We start from the raw sequence: 18925 nt of genomic DNA on the forward strand, positions 1-18925 counted from the left end.
CTTATAATCCGGTGCGCCTCGTGGTGCTGAGAATAGAGTAGAATGCTTCAGACTTACATGTTTCACGTATTGCAGATTCTGGATTAACAATTTTGGGAAGTTAACTTGTCCGGGTTGGGCTTCGTTTCCCTCCTTTAATGGCCACTTATGTTCAACCGCTGGGCTGCTTGTCATGATGTTGCAAGCTTCTACTAGCCGTTTTTCCTTTTGTTTCTCTTATTAGCCACTCTGTTAGCAACTTGGCTTCAGTTTATGGCTAGCAGCTAGCATCTGTTGTTTTTGTTTTACGCTCGAGGTAAACAGAGCTTGTTGAATCATTCTGTGTAACCCTCCAAGGGTGGTCATGAAAGTGAAGTCCACTGTGTATGCAGCTTTTCCCAAGAACAGCTAACGTTAGCCACTGAACTGCAGCCAACTCCATCTTGGATCAACTGCAGCTAGCTGCTCTTTTTTTCACGGCTCGCTCAGTCTTTCATTGTCAATCACAGGGATTCGCACTGACTTTTATGTCCCGTCGCTAACCGAAATGCATCGTTGCACATGCCTGGCTCCCTCAGTCTTTTATCGGCAATCACAGGGATTCACACCTACTTTTATGTACCGTCGCTTGCCGAAATGTATTTTTCCACAGGCAAAATAAGAATTTTGGAATTAGGTTTTCAAATTTATCATGTTATCTCCTGTATTATGTTAACTTGGGCCTGTCTCTTAGCACTATGTTCTAAATATTTTTGTCTTTTCTCTTTAACATCTTTATTACATGTTTACACTGGAGTGTTATGTACTGTATAATCTCATTGCATACAATGTTTCACCATGTCCTTATCAATGACGATGATGACAATTTAATTGAATTATTAAATGCACGTGCTTTCCTCTATTCTATGCTAGTCTAGTCTAGTGACTTGAATCTATTCACATTTATTTGTATAGCCCTTAATCACAATATGTCTCAAAAGGAGTGAGTTGTCTGTCTCTGTGTGCCCTGCGACTGGCTGGCAACCAGTTCAGGGTGTCCCCTGCCCACTGCCCGAGGATGGCTGGGATGGGCTCCAGCACCCTGGCGACCCTACTCATGATAAGCGCTGCAGATAATGGATGGATAGATGGATGAATCATGGCCCTCCTACTGATTTCATCACAATTCAGTTTTATATATGTTGATTAACTCCAAATTTAAGTACAATTTTGAATAAAAAATTGTAAAATATTCCACACAGTCACTTTAACCAACAAACAATTATTTCTAGCCGACAGTTTACGCAGTCTGGAAACAATTGATTATTAAAATTGTTATGAATAATTATTAACCAGCTCAGTAGCCTAGATGGTAGTGTGCCCGCTTTGAGACTGGGAGGTCGCTGGTTCGCGCCTCGACCGAGACATACCTAATTGGTATAATGGCGGCGCCCTCTGGCTGCGGCTGCATCGACTCGCTACAACGGGTCAGATGTATCGACATTTCGTTCTGTGTACATTGTTACAAAGAATGACAATACAAAGGAAATTATTATTATTATTATTATTATTAATTAGCTGTTGGTAATCTGTTTTATCATAACTTAACAAAACAGTGGAATGTTAAAATTAAATCTAAATGTTTAGTTCATTATGTCACTCCAGGGAAACTGTAATGCGGAAAAACTTCTCAGTTGAATATTGGAACACAAAAGCTCCTATGTTCTTAGTTTTTACAAAGTGGACAAAGCATATACAGGTATGCTTAGGGTTATTGTTGTACAGGTATTTGGTGCTTGCAACATTAGTGTTGAAATTGTTTCATGGGTTAGAACCGATCACATACTGTTTCTATTCTGTCAGCCGTCTCTTCAATTTTCGAGAAGGTTGATATCATTAAGTTAGTGGGTGATCAAGAATCATAATGACGTGTTTTTATTAAATACATAATATTAATTGCCTTTTTAAATTGTTTTCCAGTAAGATTCAAGTAAGCGGACCTATAAAAAGCTTAAATCCTGTTTTTTGAAGAATTATTTTGTAAATTGCAGTGTTGGACGCGTTACTGAAAAAAGGGAATTACCGTTACCGTTACTAGTTACTTCATTTAAAAGGTAATTTTATTACCCCCAGATTATTGACACCCAAGAGTAGTGCGTTACTCTGAAAGTAACCATTTAGTTACAAATTACTGTATATAATCACATGGATGCTTCTCCCTCAAAAATGGTTGAAAATAAGTCACCTAATAAAATAAAATAAAATCTGTACACCCACCTGTGGAGGCAGGGAAGCCCTAATATTTCCTGTGCAGTCTTGAGAGCTTACAAACGAACACTTAACACGAGTTACTCCATATCAATTTTGTCTTCAAACAACTTGAAGATTTCCTACTCCATTGCTGAGTACTGTCCAATGTGTTTTCATTTTTCAGGCATGGTGTATTGCAAAAAACAAACAAATTTGTGCATTTGAACTTACCCCCTTGTTTCAGTATTTTTTTTTACCCTTGTGAATACAGCTTAAATGCCAGTATATATATGGTAGGGAGAATATGAGTAGGGAGAAATTATTGTACTCTGTGCTTGAAATTGTGCCACCGTAACTGTATGGAGTGTACTTGGTAGTGCAATATAGCATGCTAACTCCACTTTGATGACATGATTAGCGGTCTGATGCTAGCCAACCATGAGTTCATTTATCCGTTCAGAGCGAAGTTGGGAACAAGACACTGAGTAGATGGTGTTGAAATACGTCAACTGTTTTTAATAAATAACAACGCACTACGTTGTGACGATGTTTGAGCTACAATTTTTTATTCAAAACATGTTACAGTACTCATTACCAAGAAAAGAACTTCCTTGGTACTAGTTTGTTTGTAACACTGGTCCATAAATTTTCTGCCCGAATCGATGCACTATTTGGGATTTGGAGCTCAAAAACCTTGAAAGATGAAGTGGCGGCGTTTCATTGGCATGCAGAACAGGTCAACTGCAGCCTCCTGTATAAGCTGCTTTAGCCTGCTTCCAAAAGAACTTTCTTGCAGCACTGCCACAGAAGCTAACTGCTGTGAACAAGAAAGCTTCACTACGTTCTATTGGTTTTTGCAATTTAAAACAAAAAGTCCCCATCCTGTGTGTTTTTGACAGGCTTGGAATAGTGAAATTTGCCTCCTTTGTATCTACTCACTTTACACTTTCTACTGTGACGGTAATGCTGATTGTTTCACCTTCACCTTTTGTACAAAACCATTCGAGTAATTCAGCTTCCTTTGTCAAAAGCAAGAACGTTTTTTCTCTCACTTGACTTTTTTGTCCTCCTTTTATGTGTCACAAATCCCGCCTGTCACTCGTGTCCCTCACATCCTCATTATCCTCCTTTTGTTTTATCGTTTCCAGCCCCGGTGATCGAGTGCAAGTCACAGATGACTCCAACGAGGAGTGGTGGAAGGTGAGCTATCTCATAAAACTTTGGTACATGTGTGTGTATGTGTGATTACAGGTGTTGTAAGTGCACATGCTTAAACACAAATGGAGTCATTTCCTCAGAGGATTAGCCTAAGTGACTCTACCCGCACCCCCCCAAAAAATCAGCATTTTCAATCAAAGCTGATTGTTGTTTTCCCGGGCACATGATGAACTCCGCCCCTTACAAGCTGTGGCATACGAAATGAAAAAAATAATTGTGAGTGAAATATGGATGTGCAGAATGTTTCAGCTGTTTATGCAAATGCATTGAAAACAATTTCAGTTTGTCACGAGTGATTATCACCAGCAATTTTCCAGTCTGCCACCAGCAAAGCACAGACGCACATGCATACAAATGAAAATCATTCTATGCTAAATAGCAACGTGAAGTATGTACAGTAAGTTTTCATAAAACTGTTCACAAGTGTTTGTACTGCATTCAATGTAAAAATCATAAATTTCATTCACATCTAGAACCCAGTGCAAGACATATACAACAATATGCATTTATTTCTCCCTGGCATAATAACTACCGTAAATTCCGGACTATAAGCCGCTACTTTTTTCCCAAACTTTCAACCCTGCGGCTTATTCAGTGATGCGGCCAATTTATGTAATTTTTCTAATGGCTGCCAGCGGCGCTAGAGTACAAGAGGTAGGATTTAGACTGCAACTTTTTAGCTTGTGCACAAATTAAATTAGCGTAGACATATCTTCATCATGCAAATTGCAAAAAGAAAGGCACAAGACGCAACATTCAAGCAAAACGCAATCGGGTAGTCCAAAATAGAGGGAAACAGAGCTATCGAGCGCAAACTTTACTTTGCGAGCGTGATGCTAGCGTGTCTTTTAATAAGGGAGCGTGAGACGACGTCTATATGACAAAGTCTCTTGCCCAGACTAAAGGAAGTCGACTTTGATGACGTCAACTATAAGGAAGATGATGAGGACGGCTTACCGTGCTCACTGCAAGTACGGTATGTTTTTTAACAGAGCCGTTTGCTGTGTTGCGAGCGTGTTCCTAGTAGCGTTTTGCTACCCTTCACAGGCACGGTTTGGGGTGAAAGTTATTATATTATTATTAAAGCTTTGAAAACTCTCTCGGTGTACCGTCTTTCTTTGTAAATATGTGTAACCATGTATAATATGTATTTGCAACTGGATATTTTTGTAATGTATTTATTTTAGAAACTTATTCTGATATGTTTTGTACGAGCAAATGAGAAAGAAGGGGAAACGCGGGCTGACGGGAAGTGGACGGGAAGTGGAGTAAAGGTGAGACGTGTTTGTGGATGCAGCCGACAATAGTGGATATATATTTTTCCCACCCTTACCTTTGGAAATATACACTTTTTTCCTTGGATTACTTTCAACGGGCACCTGGACTCTGCAGTTCTGCATTAAATGTTAAGTACCGGTATCATTTTCCGTTCATTTTGACGGCTGGTTTTCGAACTTTACCGGGTATGGGTCAATTTCGTATTTGTATTGCGTTTTTTCAATGTAGGCGCATGCGGCTAATGTACAGGTGCGGCTTGTGTATGTACAAAATCGGTTTTCCCCCGAAATGTGGTGGGTGCGGCTTATAATCAGGTGCGCTCTATAGTCCGGAATTCACGGTAAGTCATCTAGTGGTGACTGTAACTACAATTTAAAACTATTCACCTGTCGTCAACATTTTGATTACCATATTAATATACAGTGCATCCGGAAAGTATTCACAGCGCTTCACTTTTTCCACATTTTGTTATGTTACAGCCTCATTCCAAATTGTATTAATTTAATCTCTTATCTCAAAATTCTACACAAAATACTCCACTCTTAAAATGGGAAAAAGTTTCTTTTTTCCTTTTTTTGAATTTATTAAAAATAGAAAACTAAAAAAATAACATTTACATAAGTATTCACAGCCTTTGCTTAATACTTTGTTGATCCACCTTTGGCAGCAAATACAGCCTCAAGTCTTTTTGAATATGATCCCACAAGTTTAGCACACCTATCTTTAGGCAGTTTTGCCCATTCTTCTTTGCAATAAGTCTCAATCTCAATCAGGTTAGATGGGAGATGTTTGTGCACAGCCGTTTTCAGATCTCTCCAGAGATGTTCAATCAGATTCAAGTCTAGACTCTGGCTGGGCTACTCCAGGACATTCACGGAGTGGTTCTGAAGCCCATCTTTTGAGATCTTGGCTGTGTGCTTTGGGTCGTTGTCCTGCTGAAAAATGAACCTTCGCCCAAGCCTGAGGTCAAGAGCGCTCTGGAGCAGGTTTTCATCCAAGATATCTCTATATATTGCTGCATTCATTTTTCCTTCTATCCTGACTAGTCTGCCAGTTCCTGCTGCTGAAAAACATCCCCACAGCATGATGCTGCCACCACCATGCTTCACTGTAGGGATGGTATTGGGCTGGTGATGAGCGGTGCCTGGTTTCCTCCAAACATGGCGCCTGGCATTCACACCAAAGAGTTCAATCTTTGTCTCATCAGACCAGAGAATTTTGTTTCTCATGGTCTGAGAGTCATTCAGGTGCTTTTTGGCAAATTCCAGACGGGCTTCCATGTTCCTTTTACGAAGGAGTGGCTTTCGTCTGGCCACTCTACCATACAGGTCTGATTGGTGGATTGCTGCAGAGATGGTTGTCCTTCTGGAAGGCTCTCCTCTCTCCACCGAGGAACGCTGGAGCTCTGACAGTGTGACCATCGGGTTCTTGGTCACCTCCCTGACTAAGGCCCTTCTTCCACGATCGCGCAGTTTAGAAGGCCGGCCAGCTTTAGGAAGAGTCCTGGTGGTTCCAAATGTCTTCCATTTACGAATAATGGAGGCCACTGTGCTCATTGGGACCTTCAAAGCAGCAGAAATTTTTCTGAATCCTCCCCCAGATTTGTGCCTGAAGACAATCCTGTCTCGCAGGTCTACAGGCAGTTCTTTTGACTTCATGCTTGGTGTTTGTGCTCTGACATGCACACTCAACTGTGGGACCTTATATGGACAGGTGTGGGCCTTTCCAAATCATGTCCAATCAACTGAATTTACTGCAGGTGGACTCCAATTAAGCTGTAGAAAGATCTCAAGGATGATCAGTGGAAAAAAGATGCACCTGAGCTCAACTTTGAGCTTCATGGCAAAGGCTGTGAATACTTATGTAAATGTGATTTCTTAGTTTTATATTTTTAATAAATTCAAAAAAAGGAAAAAAAAAACTTTATCACATTGTCATAATGGAGTATTTTGTGTAGAATTTTGAGATAAGAGATTAAATTAATACAATTTGGAATGAGGCTGTAACATAACAAAATGTGGAAAAAGCGCTGTGAATACTTTCCGGATGCACTGTAAGTATAGCGTGCATACGTGTATAATGAGCAACCCTTATTTTCAGTTTAAAATTGGTATAGAATTTTGTTGCACTTTTTCTTGGCGCAAAATAAGCATTGTAAGAGACCAATGTTGAGGTGTTAGACATTACATCAGGCTAACCCAGAAGGAGTTGACACAATGGTCTGTCATTTTGCTGCTACGGGTACCCCCTAAAACATTATAAAAGGCAGAGGAAAAAATTGAGAAGAATATGGGTGCAATTTGGTAACTCTACGTCACCATAGTTTCCATTCTTCTTTGTGCTCTGTAGCTGGAGCACCTTTGCTGTTGGGCAGAGGGAAGAAAAGCTACTGTACTTGTTCTAGGTTTAATAAGTGGTCAAATTAATAGAGGAAAGCCCAGAGTGAAAATGTATTTGAACAAAAGCCGGCAATTTAATGAACAATGGACAAGACGATGTCATGATTTCTGATGTGACTCAGCTGTGCCCGCTCGTTTGGCCCCAACTGCCGTGGGTTCTGATTGGCTCCCGGTCAGTATTTGAACCCTTTCCTGTCTGTCCCCTTTTGTCAGTCCGTCTGCGAACTTAAGTGAACATTAGGCAAGCCTTTTTCGACCCTGACTCCCACCTGTCCTGTTTTTTTGCTTTTGTCTGTCCCCGGCTTAGACCAGTTTTGATCCTGACCACGTCTGCTCTCCCGTCCTGGTTTACGACCTTTTTTTGTCCCGACTACGTCTTCTCTCCTGTCCTGGCTTACGACTCGCTTACGACCCCGACCACGCCTTGCTCTCCCAGTCCCGGCTACCGACCCGCTTTTTCCGTCCGTCGACAGCATCGCTCGCCATCGCTCATTACGGAAGTTCCACTTCCGCGTTCAGAGCACCATCCGAATACAAGAGCGACTTGCTTCCCGCGGCCATCGAACACTGGATCGTGGGCGCAGCCCTTTCTCTTTCCTCTAATAAAACTTGTGAGAAACGTAGCGCAAGTGGGTCCTGTTACCGTTCTGGTCCTGACAGACAATAGAAAACAGTTTACATGCATTATAATAAAACAATACTCTAGGTTTGGTTAATTTATGGTTTTTGTTGAATGAATTTTCATCTCTAGTTTGGTTGGATAACCCATTATTTGTCGAAAAATTTACATTAATGTGCACTGATGGAGTTTTAGAATCAACCTCGAACTGTTTTCGTGTCAGAATTTAATGTCACACAATAATACACTTCAAATTTAATTCACAATTCAAACGAATCAATAGACAGTCCATCAAATAAGCAAAGAAAGCAAAATTCTGAAGTCCGATTTTGGGATTCCCAAATCAATGGGTATCACTGGTTTCTTAAAGTTCAGCAGTCCACAGTCAAAATCAAAGGAATAACCCAACTCCTACCACAATCGTGATGTGAGGAGCTCCATGATGAATCAGATTCTTGTTGGATTTCTGGTAGCTCGCCACTTGGATTACTGAGATTTCCAATTGTTGAAGGAATCGAGAAATTTTCCTTGGGAAGGAGAACAATTGGCCAAAACTCGTCTAGTTTGTGTTTTTGATCCATTGTGAATCACACCATCACCGTTGGAGGTGGAGTCAAAAGGAGAGACATGTTTTTTTCCAAGCTGTGTTTTGTTAAAAATTGCTATTGATAATCTCAGGTTCTGTCTGTTTTCTGGCGTGCGTGTTCTGCATGGAGAGAGCAATGATCAAATAGGTTCTTGCTCTGATGTCTTTCTTTCAAAGCTTTATTTAAACAGTATTTATTTGGGGCGGCAGTAGCTCAGGAGGTAGAGCGCTTGCTTGGGATCAAGGGATCCCAGTTCGAATCCCGGCTCGTCCGTGTTACATGTCGAAGTGTCCTTGGGTAAGACACTGAACCCCTAATACCCCCAATAAGCAGGTTAGCGTCTTACATGGCTGCAATACAAGGCCGCTATAGGGAAATGTGGAGCACATTGTAAAGCGCTTTGGGAAGTCATTGACTTGAACAGAGCTTTATAAATGCAGATCATTTCGATCATTTCATTTCACAATGACATAAAAATCGTTGTTTGCTAATTAAAATAATGTATTTACTTCAATAACTTAGTGATATGACCAACTATTTACTACAATATGTTTCCTATCATGTTTTAACATTTTATTTAAATTTCAAATTATCTGGTTATTTGTTCATTTTTAACTCGCATTTTAACTGGAGGTTACATAGGTTGGCCAACCACGGAGATCCCGAATCCTTTTGTATCTCTTTCGGGATATCAAAGGTGGTATAAAAAGTGCCCAAAAAGTCTAAATTTAGACGCACACCCAATTGAATAAGTTCCTCCCGACTATAAGTATTATTGGCCACGCATGTGTCCGGAAAAGAAAGCAAAAAAGACAAGAGAACGGTAATAAATAGAAGATTTGCTGAAGAGCTACGAGCCGCAGCATCCATGTGCGCCGCCATGTTGCTCAGCAATGAACATAGCACTTGTTTTGGGTTGTACAACACAATAGAGTGATATCTAGTGAGCAACTATCACACAGTATCCTTTTAAACTATTTCCACCTTGAGAAAGTCAGAAGCAATGACAAAAAAATGTTTTTTGTTTTAGCCGCAGTAGTGAATGACACATAGTTCAACTGTGCTTATGATTTATTTTTTTCCAACCACCCCTAGGGCAAGAGTGGTGAAAGGGTGGGCTTTTTTCCAGCCAATTTCGTGCAGCGGGTGCGCCCCGGCGAGCGAGTGTGGCGAGTCATTCAGGGAACATCCGCCGGCAGCTTGGAGAGAGGACACATGGTGGTCAAGGAGGCACAGGTAGCCGTCCCGCAGGCTCTGCTTAACATTGCGTTTAACCAGCTTGTGGCACCATAACCACGGCAACCGAGTGACAGTGTAAACGTCGACTGTGACCCGAGCTGCACTAGCCCACACCCAAAAGACAATGACAATTATTCTGTTCTTTTGCTCTCCAGCAGCGGTATGGAACACTGCTCTCCTCTTAGTGTGTTCCTGCCTGTTTTCCAAGTCTCCCTCTTAAAACTTAGCTGATTTGATGTACAGGGTCATTAACAGACTGCAATTGAGCTTGCCAATACTTTTACTCTGTAAAGGAAGGAGACATGTAAAACATGCAGGATTTTGGCTCTCGAGGATCAGGGTTGCCTACCTACATTATATTGTCCTTTTTAAAGGGATGTTTTGCTTTAAAACCGGTTTAAATTTGGTTTTGGTTTTGTTAATAGTATCCATTTGTTTTAAACCTTAATAAGCCTTCAAAAGCCTTGCTATACCCCGTTTCATCTACACTCGCATTTTATTACCCCCCTCCTAGTCAATCGTTGTTTGTGAAACCAGGGGCAGCTAGCTGGTCTTAAAACGGCAACACGGAATCTGATTGGCTAGACAAACAGCTTTGTCGAAGACTGATTTTACTCGACACAACCTTCAGGATTTTTTGGTAAAGGCCTCCAGGTAGATTTCTGAGCCTAGCAACAACTAATGGCTGAAATGTAATTGGTCAAACTCTTAGATATGAAAGCACACACCTGGAGGCAGCACAACAGGGAGAAGTACCAAAAGGAAGATGCCAGAAACCCCCCCGACCCTAATAAGGATAAGCGGTACAGCTAATGAGTTGAGAAGAGATGAGATGATTCAGATATTTCCAAGGCCAGCAGACAAGGCATTGCAGGCCCTCACAGCCCACCACTGTATGTGTGTCCAAGAATAAAAATGAAATACATTGGGACTCACCAACACTTAACTTTTGCGGTGTACTTATTGTATTCTTTTTTTGTCAGATCTGTGTTGGTAAGCGTGAGGACGGTGAATCTTTGGTGAAGCTGAGCAGTGGCAAGAAGCGAGGCCTGGTGCCTGCGCACTCCATTGAGGAGATCTGAGTTTCCTTGACATTCAGTATGCCCCGCGCATATCTTTTTCTTCTTCTTTCTGCACTAAATAAATCAAGTGGACCATAAAAAATCTTTTGCCAATTCTCTTCTCTGTAAATCATAATGGCTAACAAAATGGTCTCTTGTTTGTTTACATTTGAATTGATGCTTCCTTTTCCTCCGCTTTTGCTGAGTTAAAGAAACCGCCAAAAATGAAGCTGTTCAAAATTTTCTGTGCTAAGAAACATGAGTGGCTGAAAGCAGTAGCGGTTCGACACTCAATTACTCCCTGGGCAAAACCCCCTCTAAGTGAAGTTAGGTAGTAATTCCTTTTAGTTGTGAAAGGGTTAGCTTTGTAAATGTTAATTCAGTTTCCATAATGCTAAATATTTCCATTCTTGAATGTGAAAACCAGTGCCGATGCAACATAACTAACCAAGTTTTAATATTTCTCTTAAAGGGACATTGTGCATTATTTAGCACTTTCAATTGGTAAAAGAAACATTAATTTATTAAAGAAACAACAATATTGATAATATTGTTGTACAATATTGGATAATTAGCAAAAATAAATAACTCTTGTATAAACATGCATTTTTACAACACTTGTAGCTCCAGAATTTTGTATTTCTTTTACATAATATGAGGCCAGCTATCATGAGCCAACATGATTGTCCGTTATCTTGCTGCCTCGGGGTCTTCGAAAACCAAAAACCCTGTGAAAGGCTGCGCAAAAAAATTAGATGGAAAAAAGGTGCTGTTTGGTGCACTTTGAGTCTTCATAGTTAGTACTCTTCTTTGTGCGTTGTAACACTTTTTTTCAGTTGCACTAGACAATACAGCGATAATACTCGCTGTCCCTTTAGGGAAACATGTTCACTCCGTCATTTACCTTCGTTTAATAAACCTGTTTTCTATTACAGTTTAATGACTCGTCTTCTACTCTAGTTTCATTAAACCTTTTATTAATGGCAAAATTTACGTTTACATTATGTGCACTGGTAGAGTTTGAGTTTTTGTTTCCTGAAAATAAAGGATGACCTCAAATGTTAAAAGATTAGGTCTAATTGTTTTTAATAAAATTAATCCAGCTGTCAGACAAAACTCAGATCACAAACTAGAAACAATTGTAAGGTCATTCCAAAGTGCCATATATCGGCATTCCGTAACACTCAAAGTAATTAAGAAGAAAACATTGGAATGGTCAGTAAATGTTGCTTTTAAAGAACAAGTGCAGGGAAATAAATATGGAATCTCTCAATTCTGAGGGGAAAAAAATTTGAATCAGAGCATTTTGTGTAGAAAATATAAACACACCCAGTCAATTTGCTTTCCTTAATTAGACATTTAGATTAGATTAATTCTGCTCCTTAGTCAACAGTTAATAACAGTGCAGTTATCACACCTTAAAGGCCTCCTGGACTAAGTGGATTCTCAAGAAACATGGCTCCAACAAGAGAGATGTCTTTTGAGACCAAAAACTGGATCGTCAAACTTCTTGAAGAAGGTAACTCTACTCGTATGGTTGCCAAAGATGTGGGCCGTTCACAGTCAGTTGTTTCAAAGATTTGGACCAAGTATAAACAGCATGGGAAGTTTGTTGAAGTCAAGCGTACTAGTAGGCCAAAGAAGACATTTAGGCGTCAAGACAAACAAATAAAGGCCATGTGTCTTGAAAACAGAAAATGCACAACCAGGCACAAATCAAGAGGAAGTAGGAGGAAGTTAGAGTCAATGTTTGTAACAGAACTGTACAAAATCACCTACAGGAAATGGGATTTTCATATAGGAAAGCTAAAAGGAAACCATCGTTGATGCTTAAACATTAATGAACAAGACTATAATGGGCTAAGGAGAGGCAATCATGGACTGTGGATGACTGGATAAAGATTATCTTCTGTGATAAGTCACAAATCTGCATTGGACAAGGTGATGATACTGGAACTTTTGTTGTGTGCCGTTCCGGTGAGATTTACAAAGAGGACTGCCTAAAAAAAATATCAAAATTCCCATGGTCCCTAATGATACGGGGCTGCATGTTAGGCAAAGGCAAAGGGCAGACGGCTTTGGTCAAATCTGCAATAAATCTACTAGTTTACATGGAAATTTAGGACAGGTTTATTATTCCTTCAATTGAAAAAAATGTTGTCAAGATGACCATGCATGACCACAGAGCAAAAACTGAGAAAGACGCATCTAGTCGATGTCATGGCCTGCAAATAGCCGATATCTACACTCAGTTGACATCCTGTGGTGGAAATAAAAAAAAAATGTCCACAGCAAGGCTCTGACCTTCAAAGATGATCTGGCAACTGCAATCAAAGAGTTGGCACCAGATTGATGAAGAATACTATTTGTTACTCATCAAGTCCATGCCTCAGAGACTGCAAGCTGTAATAAAAGCCAAACGTGGTGCAACTAAATAATGGTGTTATGTTTTGATTCTTATTTCTTTGTTTATTTTTAATGAGTCCATATTTTTTCCTCAGAATGGAGTGATTCCATATACTTTCCCTGTGCTCAGTCTGTAAAAGTAGCATCCAGTGACCACAATTTTTTTATTCATTGATATTCGTGTTTATGAATGCCTAGGAGTTGCACTAAAACATTTTTTTTCATACTTTTAATCAGAGTTAGTTTTATGGAAAAAAAAGGTTGGAGTAAGTACTTGTCTAAAACTGATGATTCCATACTTTTTGCTAGGAGTTTTATAGGTTTGAAACATTGACATCTTTTGAGGATTTAATTCATGTTCCAATGATCTTTACTTTGAATTTAAAGGACAAAATTAGGGGATGCCATGATTTACCTGTCAAGATAGTTCTTGAAATAAAAATCCACTTTCCTCTCATTTCAATGCATGCCATGTTAGAGTGCACGTACATTTCTATGAGTTGAAGCATTCGAGTGCTGACAAATAATGTGTGCGATGACGCGTACACTCATACATGGACGAACTGAGTCATCGGCGAGCCAAAGTCATCTCCTGGTCGTCTTGCTTTCATGCGGAGATTCACACAAATCCCCTGGGACAGAGTCAAAGCCTTAGTCCTGAGTCAAGATTAGCTAGCTTCACTTTTTTATTGATCTGTGATAAACTAACACAACCGGGGTTTTACATGGTCTAACATTTGATGTCCTCATCCCTCAATAATTGACCAAAGAGAATGCTATTTTTTAATAGATTGGACCTTCACATACTAAATATCATGATGTATATATGTAACCGCGGTGTACTTGTCCCACCAAAGATCCACATTCACGCTGGACTGGATGATGAGGTTTTTATTACAGTCACTGCAAATGAATGAGTCACAACATTAGCTTTTCTGCTGGCTTTGATCTCTTTGATCTCAGTAGCAGTTACCTCTGAAAACTCTGCGCAACAAAGCATATCAAAGAGCTTTCTTTTCAATTTACATAAAATACATTTTAGAATATCACAATACATTTTTACATCCATTTTAACAAGATACTTTTAACAAGAGATCATATAGTGGATTTTTAACGTTTACAATGAATTCAACATATTTTTCTTTAGTCTGAATTTTAACCAACATCATCCTTTTTAATGTATATAAGAAAATAGAAATAAAAACAATAATGAGTATAAAAACGGGTACAATTTACCTGCAAATAAATGAGTCACAACATTAGCTTTTCTGCTGGCTTTGATCTCTTCTAGGAGAATTAATATTTTAGTAAAACAGAAACAAAACGAAAAAAAAACTAAACAGCTTGACAACATCAATCACATTACTGTGCATGTTGAGAGATTTGTCAGCTGTGGTTATAATGTTTAAAATTAACTTCTTTTGTGGAGCACCAAAAGATGTGTCTTACCAGTAGCAGTTCCCTCTGAAAACTGCCAACAAACCCCGCCTCCCGGTCACATGTCAGGAGCCAAAACCAAACCAAACCCCACCCCATACCAGCAGGTGGCACTGTTGGACTCATCCTTGCAGGACACTTACCAAAAACTATACACATATTTCAGCAGGAATTTCAATAAAACAAAAGTCATTATTACACCCGTTACATATATATATATATATATATATATATATATATATATATATATATGTAACTGTATATATATATATATATATATATATGTAACTGTATATATATATATATATATATATATATATATATATATATATATATATATATATATATATATATATATATATATATATATATATATATATATATATACAGTTCTGTTCAAAATAACAGCAGTGCAATGTTCCTAACCATAATTTCCCTGGTTTTTAGTATTTTTAATTGTAAGATCCCAGACAAGTGAACAGTAGGTGCAGTAGATTCTCAGGAAACAAAACGAGACCTAGCATTCACAATAGGCAGCTCCTGAAGGCAAAATGGGTGTGTTCAAAAAAATACAATGTGGCAACCAATCTCTGAGTTCATCAATCTTGGGAAAGAAACAAAAAAAGAACAGGTGTAAATCGTCTGGTGCCTTTTTAAGTATGATGAAGCCTGGACAGGTTAAACATCCAATTTGGGAAAATGGGATGTTCAAGACACTGCTCCGAAGAACGGCGTTCTGGAATTGAAACCTGCACTGGGGGTTCTGACACCCTGATGAGGTCAGTTTTATTTGTTACCATCACACTCTCACGGTCTTGACATCCTGGAGGTGGAACGGTGCTAGGTGACTGAGCAGGTAATAAAGATGTCATAAAGGTGAAAACCCAAAGATTATTTTTATCTCACCTAGAAAGTGTTTTTATCCTAAAATGTAAGATTGCGTGTAGCGCTCTGACATGATGATGATAAAAACTCCCAAATGCTTTGATGATGCAGTGCTTCGACTTATCACATTTATTGCGCTCGTGTACACTTCATTAATCTCTAGCACCACTCAAGCACTTCTGTACACATACACTTTTGCCTATTTGAAGTCAAACCATAGACTAAACCTTTCATCAAAAGCAAGCTTTGCTGCGACAATCCAGGTAAACAATAACATAAAAAGTAACATGAGAACATTTCTTTTGCTTTCGAAGATTTGATTCATTTCAGGCAAGATAATACAAGACAAGACCATGACAAGAAAACAAGTAAGGACATAAAACAGAATATTTACAAAAGATACGTAGGCGCATCAGCCATTGCCTGAGAAGCACAAGAGAAAAATTAGCCGCATCACATCAAACAATGACTTCCAGTTTTATATATGTCCACTAAACGTCACCATAGCCAGGCATCACACCCGAACCACACGACCCACTGTAGCTGTTTCTGCTGACTACCATTATCTTACCAGATAAAATTAATAAATAGAAGTCATGAACACGTAATTTGATTGCACTCATGTGTGATGCGTGGCTGTCTCTCCAAACTGCAACATTTGCTTTTAAACTAGGACTTTTACCTCCAGTGATTGGAAATTATCGGATGGCACCTGAATTAATAAAAAAATAAATATATCAAAAATAAAAAGCAAAGGGTTCAAAAAGCTTTAGTGGTTCCCAAAGTGGGCGGTGGAGAAGATCTGGGGGACGGTGAGGATGAAGGGGGCGGTAGTCCAAAGTCAGAAGTCTGAATGTTTGTTTGACGATTTGGACACAACACGTTAGGGCTGCAAGATTAACCAAAATCGAATCGACATCACAATGTGACGTAGGGCGGTTGTGAAACCGCAAAGCACTGCGATTTTTTCAAGGTTTTGAAGTGAGTGATGGAGTTTCGGTCAACTACACTTGTTACTGTTCGAGTTTCAAAAGTGCCGACCAATCAGAGGCAAGTTTTAATAATGGCACAAGCCAATAAACGTAATTCAAAGTTTTCAAGCACCACATTATGCTGCACCCACCGTGTGAGCTCATTGAGTGTCATGGCGGACTCTGTGAACGGTCCCAGAGTCAACAAACGAGAAGGAAACGAAGCTTGCACCGAAGAAGGGTGGTTCATCACTTGTTTGGACCTATTTTGGTTTTGACAAAGCGGACGTGGAACAGAAGAAAACGCCCGTTGCAGAATTTGCTAGGTATTCACTGGGGAGCCAAGGGTTTGGGAACCATTGATTTAGACTAGGGGTGGCGAACAAGTTTGACACAAAGAGCCGAAATTTTTAACTGCGAGAGTCAAAGAGCCACACCACGCACTGACCTGCCATGACAGACAGACACACACAAACACACAAAATTAAAAACATATTATTTCCCATAACACACTCCTCTCCTTACAATACAACAAGTATTGTTCTTGTGTTGATTTCAAGGAATGTGTCCACCCTCAATACACACAAAAAAAACCTAAACATGAAACAAGGCAAAGAGCCACAGTATATAGAAAATATGATGAGGCAAAGAGCCGCATTCTTATTGGCCAAGAGCCGCATGCGGCTCTAGAGCCGCGTGTTCGCCACCCCTGATTTAGACCAATTGCACTTAAATCAGTGTGTTTATGCTATTTTTTCAGTTTACGGTATGCACGAGTTTCCCTGATTTGTATAAACTGCAGTGGAAATGAATTAAATTGTTGTTATGCTCTTTTTTCTACAAATGCTCAGTAAATAAACACAACAAGAGATTAAATCTGAAGGGGAAAAACGATGAAAAACGTAAAAGTTGTCTTATAACCTAATTTTCCACACGTGGTTCACAACTGTTTTTTGCACGGCGGCGCAGTGGTTAGCGCGTGTGCGGCACAGTTCTAAGGTCTTGGGAACCTCCTGTGTAGGTTCAAATCCAGCTACCGAACTTCCTGTGCGGAGTTTGTATGTTCTCCCCGTGCTTGCGTGGGTTTCCTCCGGGCACTCTGGTTTCCTCCCACATTCCAAAGAAATGCATTTTAGGTGGATTGGCCGGTCCAAATTGTCCCTAGGTGTGAATGAGCGAGCGAGTCGTCTGTCCCTGTGTGCCCTGCAATTGGCTGGCAACCAGTTCAGGGTGTACCCTGCCCACTGCCCGATGATTGCTGGGATGGGCTCCAGCACCCCCGCGACCCTACTGAGGATAAGCGGTGCAGCTAATGAGATGAGGTTCACAACTGCTATATAACTGTTAGCCTCTTCACAGCTGAGGCACACACTCTATGCCATTAATTTGGTAGTCCAGCCCTTTTGTTTTTTCTGCTACGTGGCCCCTGAGCTAAAATTAATTCAAAATTTAGACCAACAATAGGGAGAAAGAGAATCAACCATATGTAGATGGAAAAAAACTTAACAAGACAGACAGACGCAAGGACACATGAACTCAAAATTCTATTGGTTGGTTGGTCGGTTGGTTGGTTCCCTTAACCACTAGGGTTGTAGGGGCACCATTTCCTGTGGATTGTCTTGGGCTACTACAGCCTGGTGGCACTCATGCCTCTCCAGCCCAACATATTTTTCCCCCCGGCTTTGAACCGAGAACCTTTGAGGCGTTAGGCAAATTTGCTAACCACTGCGCTAAAATGAACATAACGAAATGACCCAATAATGCATTTTAGCTGCAGTTTTCCTTAACTGAATTTGGGCGCGGACACCCAAACACCTATCCAGCCATTTGCAAGATTCCAGTTTTTATTTGAAAAGATAAATGAAAAAGATGCAAATGATTTGATGAGACCTGTTAGTAACATCACTATTTTATAGCAAGCAACAACAAGGTGATACTTTAGGTTGTATTTTCTGAAAAGAAGACCCATTTAATTTAGCCCACACACATATGCTGGTGTGCCAAAATTTCCAAGATGCAGCTGGAAATTTACATATGAAAATAGAGCTAGAAACACACTGTGCTTCAGGTAATCACAGCTTCCACATACATAAAAACACATGCACACTCACAGAGACATGCCAGTGATGGCAGTTGACAAAGGCAAAAAAGGAAAACCCTTCAATTATGTTTTCACACATGCAAGCACACACACACACACACACACACACACACACACTTGCCCACAATCTGAATTTGTGACCATTAAACAATGACATCTGAATCATTATTCTTCCTTTTGTCCCTTTGTGCTAGCTTTAAAGGGACATGTGTTATTTGTCGACTAGATGCCGCTGTATTGTGTAGCGCCACTGAGAACCAGTGCTAAAAAACAAGAGGAAGAATGAATACTGCAAAGACTCAAAGTGACAAAGGAGAATTATTTTTCTAATTCTTTTGCCCAGCCTTTGTGAAGTCTTTTGGTTCCGGGTACCCGTAGCAGCAAGATGCCGGACAATTAGCTCTCTAGGTCAGCTCCTCTCAACTGGTCTGACGTCAGGCCACCGAAAAATGGCCCAAACCAAAACGACTTCATGTAATAAGAATCCTTTTTCTGCTCAACATTTTGAATGAATCC

General features: G+C 39.9%; 1 protein-coding gene across 3 annotated transcripts in view; it reads left to right on the forward strand.

Annotated features, from left to right (window-relative positions):
• Positions 1 to 11989, forward strand: part of LOC148374011 (SH3 and cysteine-rich domain-containing protein 2-like) — a 47926-nt gene extending 35937 nt beyond the window's left edge. Inside the window, exons 9-12 of one of the 3 annotated variants that reach the window (XR_015849989.1) lie at positions 3357 to 3408; positions 9405 to 9545; positions 10086 to 10188; positions 10261 to 10519. Coding sequence is in view for 2 of the 3 variants with exons in the window: in XM_088331201.1 (XP_088187327.1) it covers positions 3357 to 3408; positions 9405 to 9545; positions 10532 to 10630 (292 nt within the window). In the remaining variant the exon portion in view is untranslated. The other 2 variants (XM_088331201.1, XM_088331210.1) reach the window with 2 other exon arrangements.
• Positions 11990 to 18925: the final 6936 nt, after the last annotated feature.

The sequence above is a fragment of the Urocampus carinirostris genome, chromosome 1 (genome assembly GCF_059441175.1).
Source record: "Urocampus carinirostris isolate Australia breed hairy pipefish chromosome 1, RoL_Ucar_1.0, whole genome shotgun sequence".
NCBI classification, from domain to species: Eukaryota; Metazoa; Chordata; class Actinopteri; order Syngnathiformes; family Syngnathidae; genus Urocampus; species Urocampus carinirostris.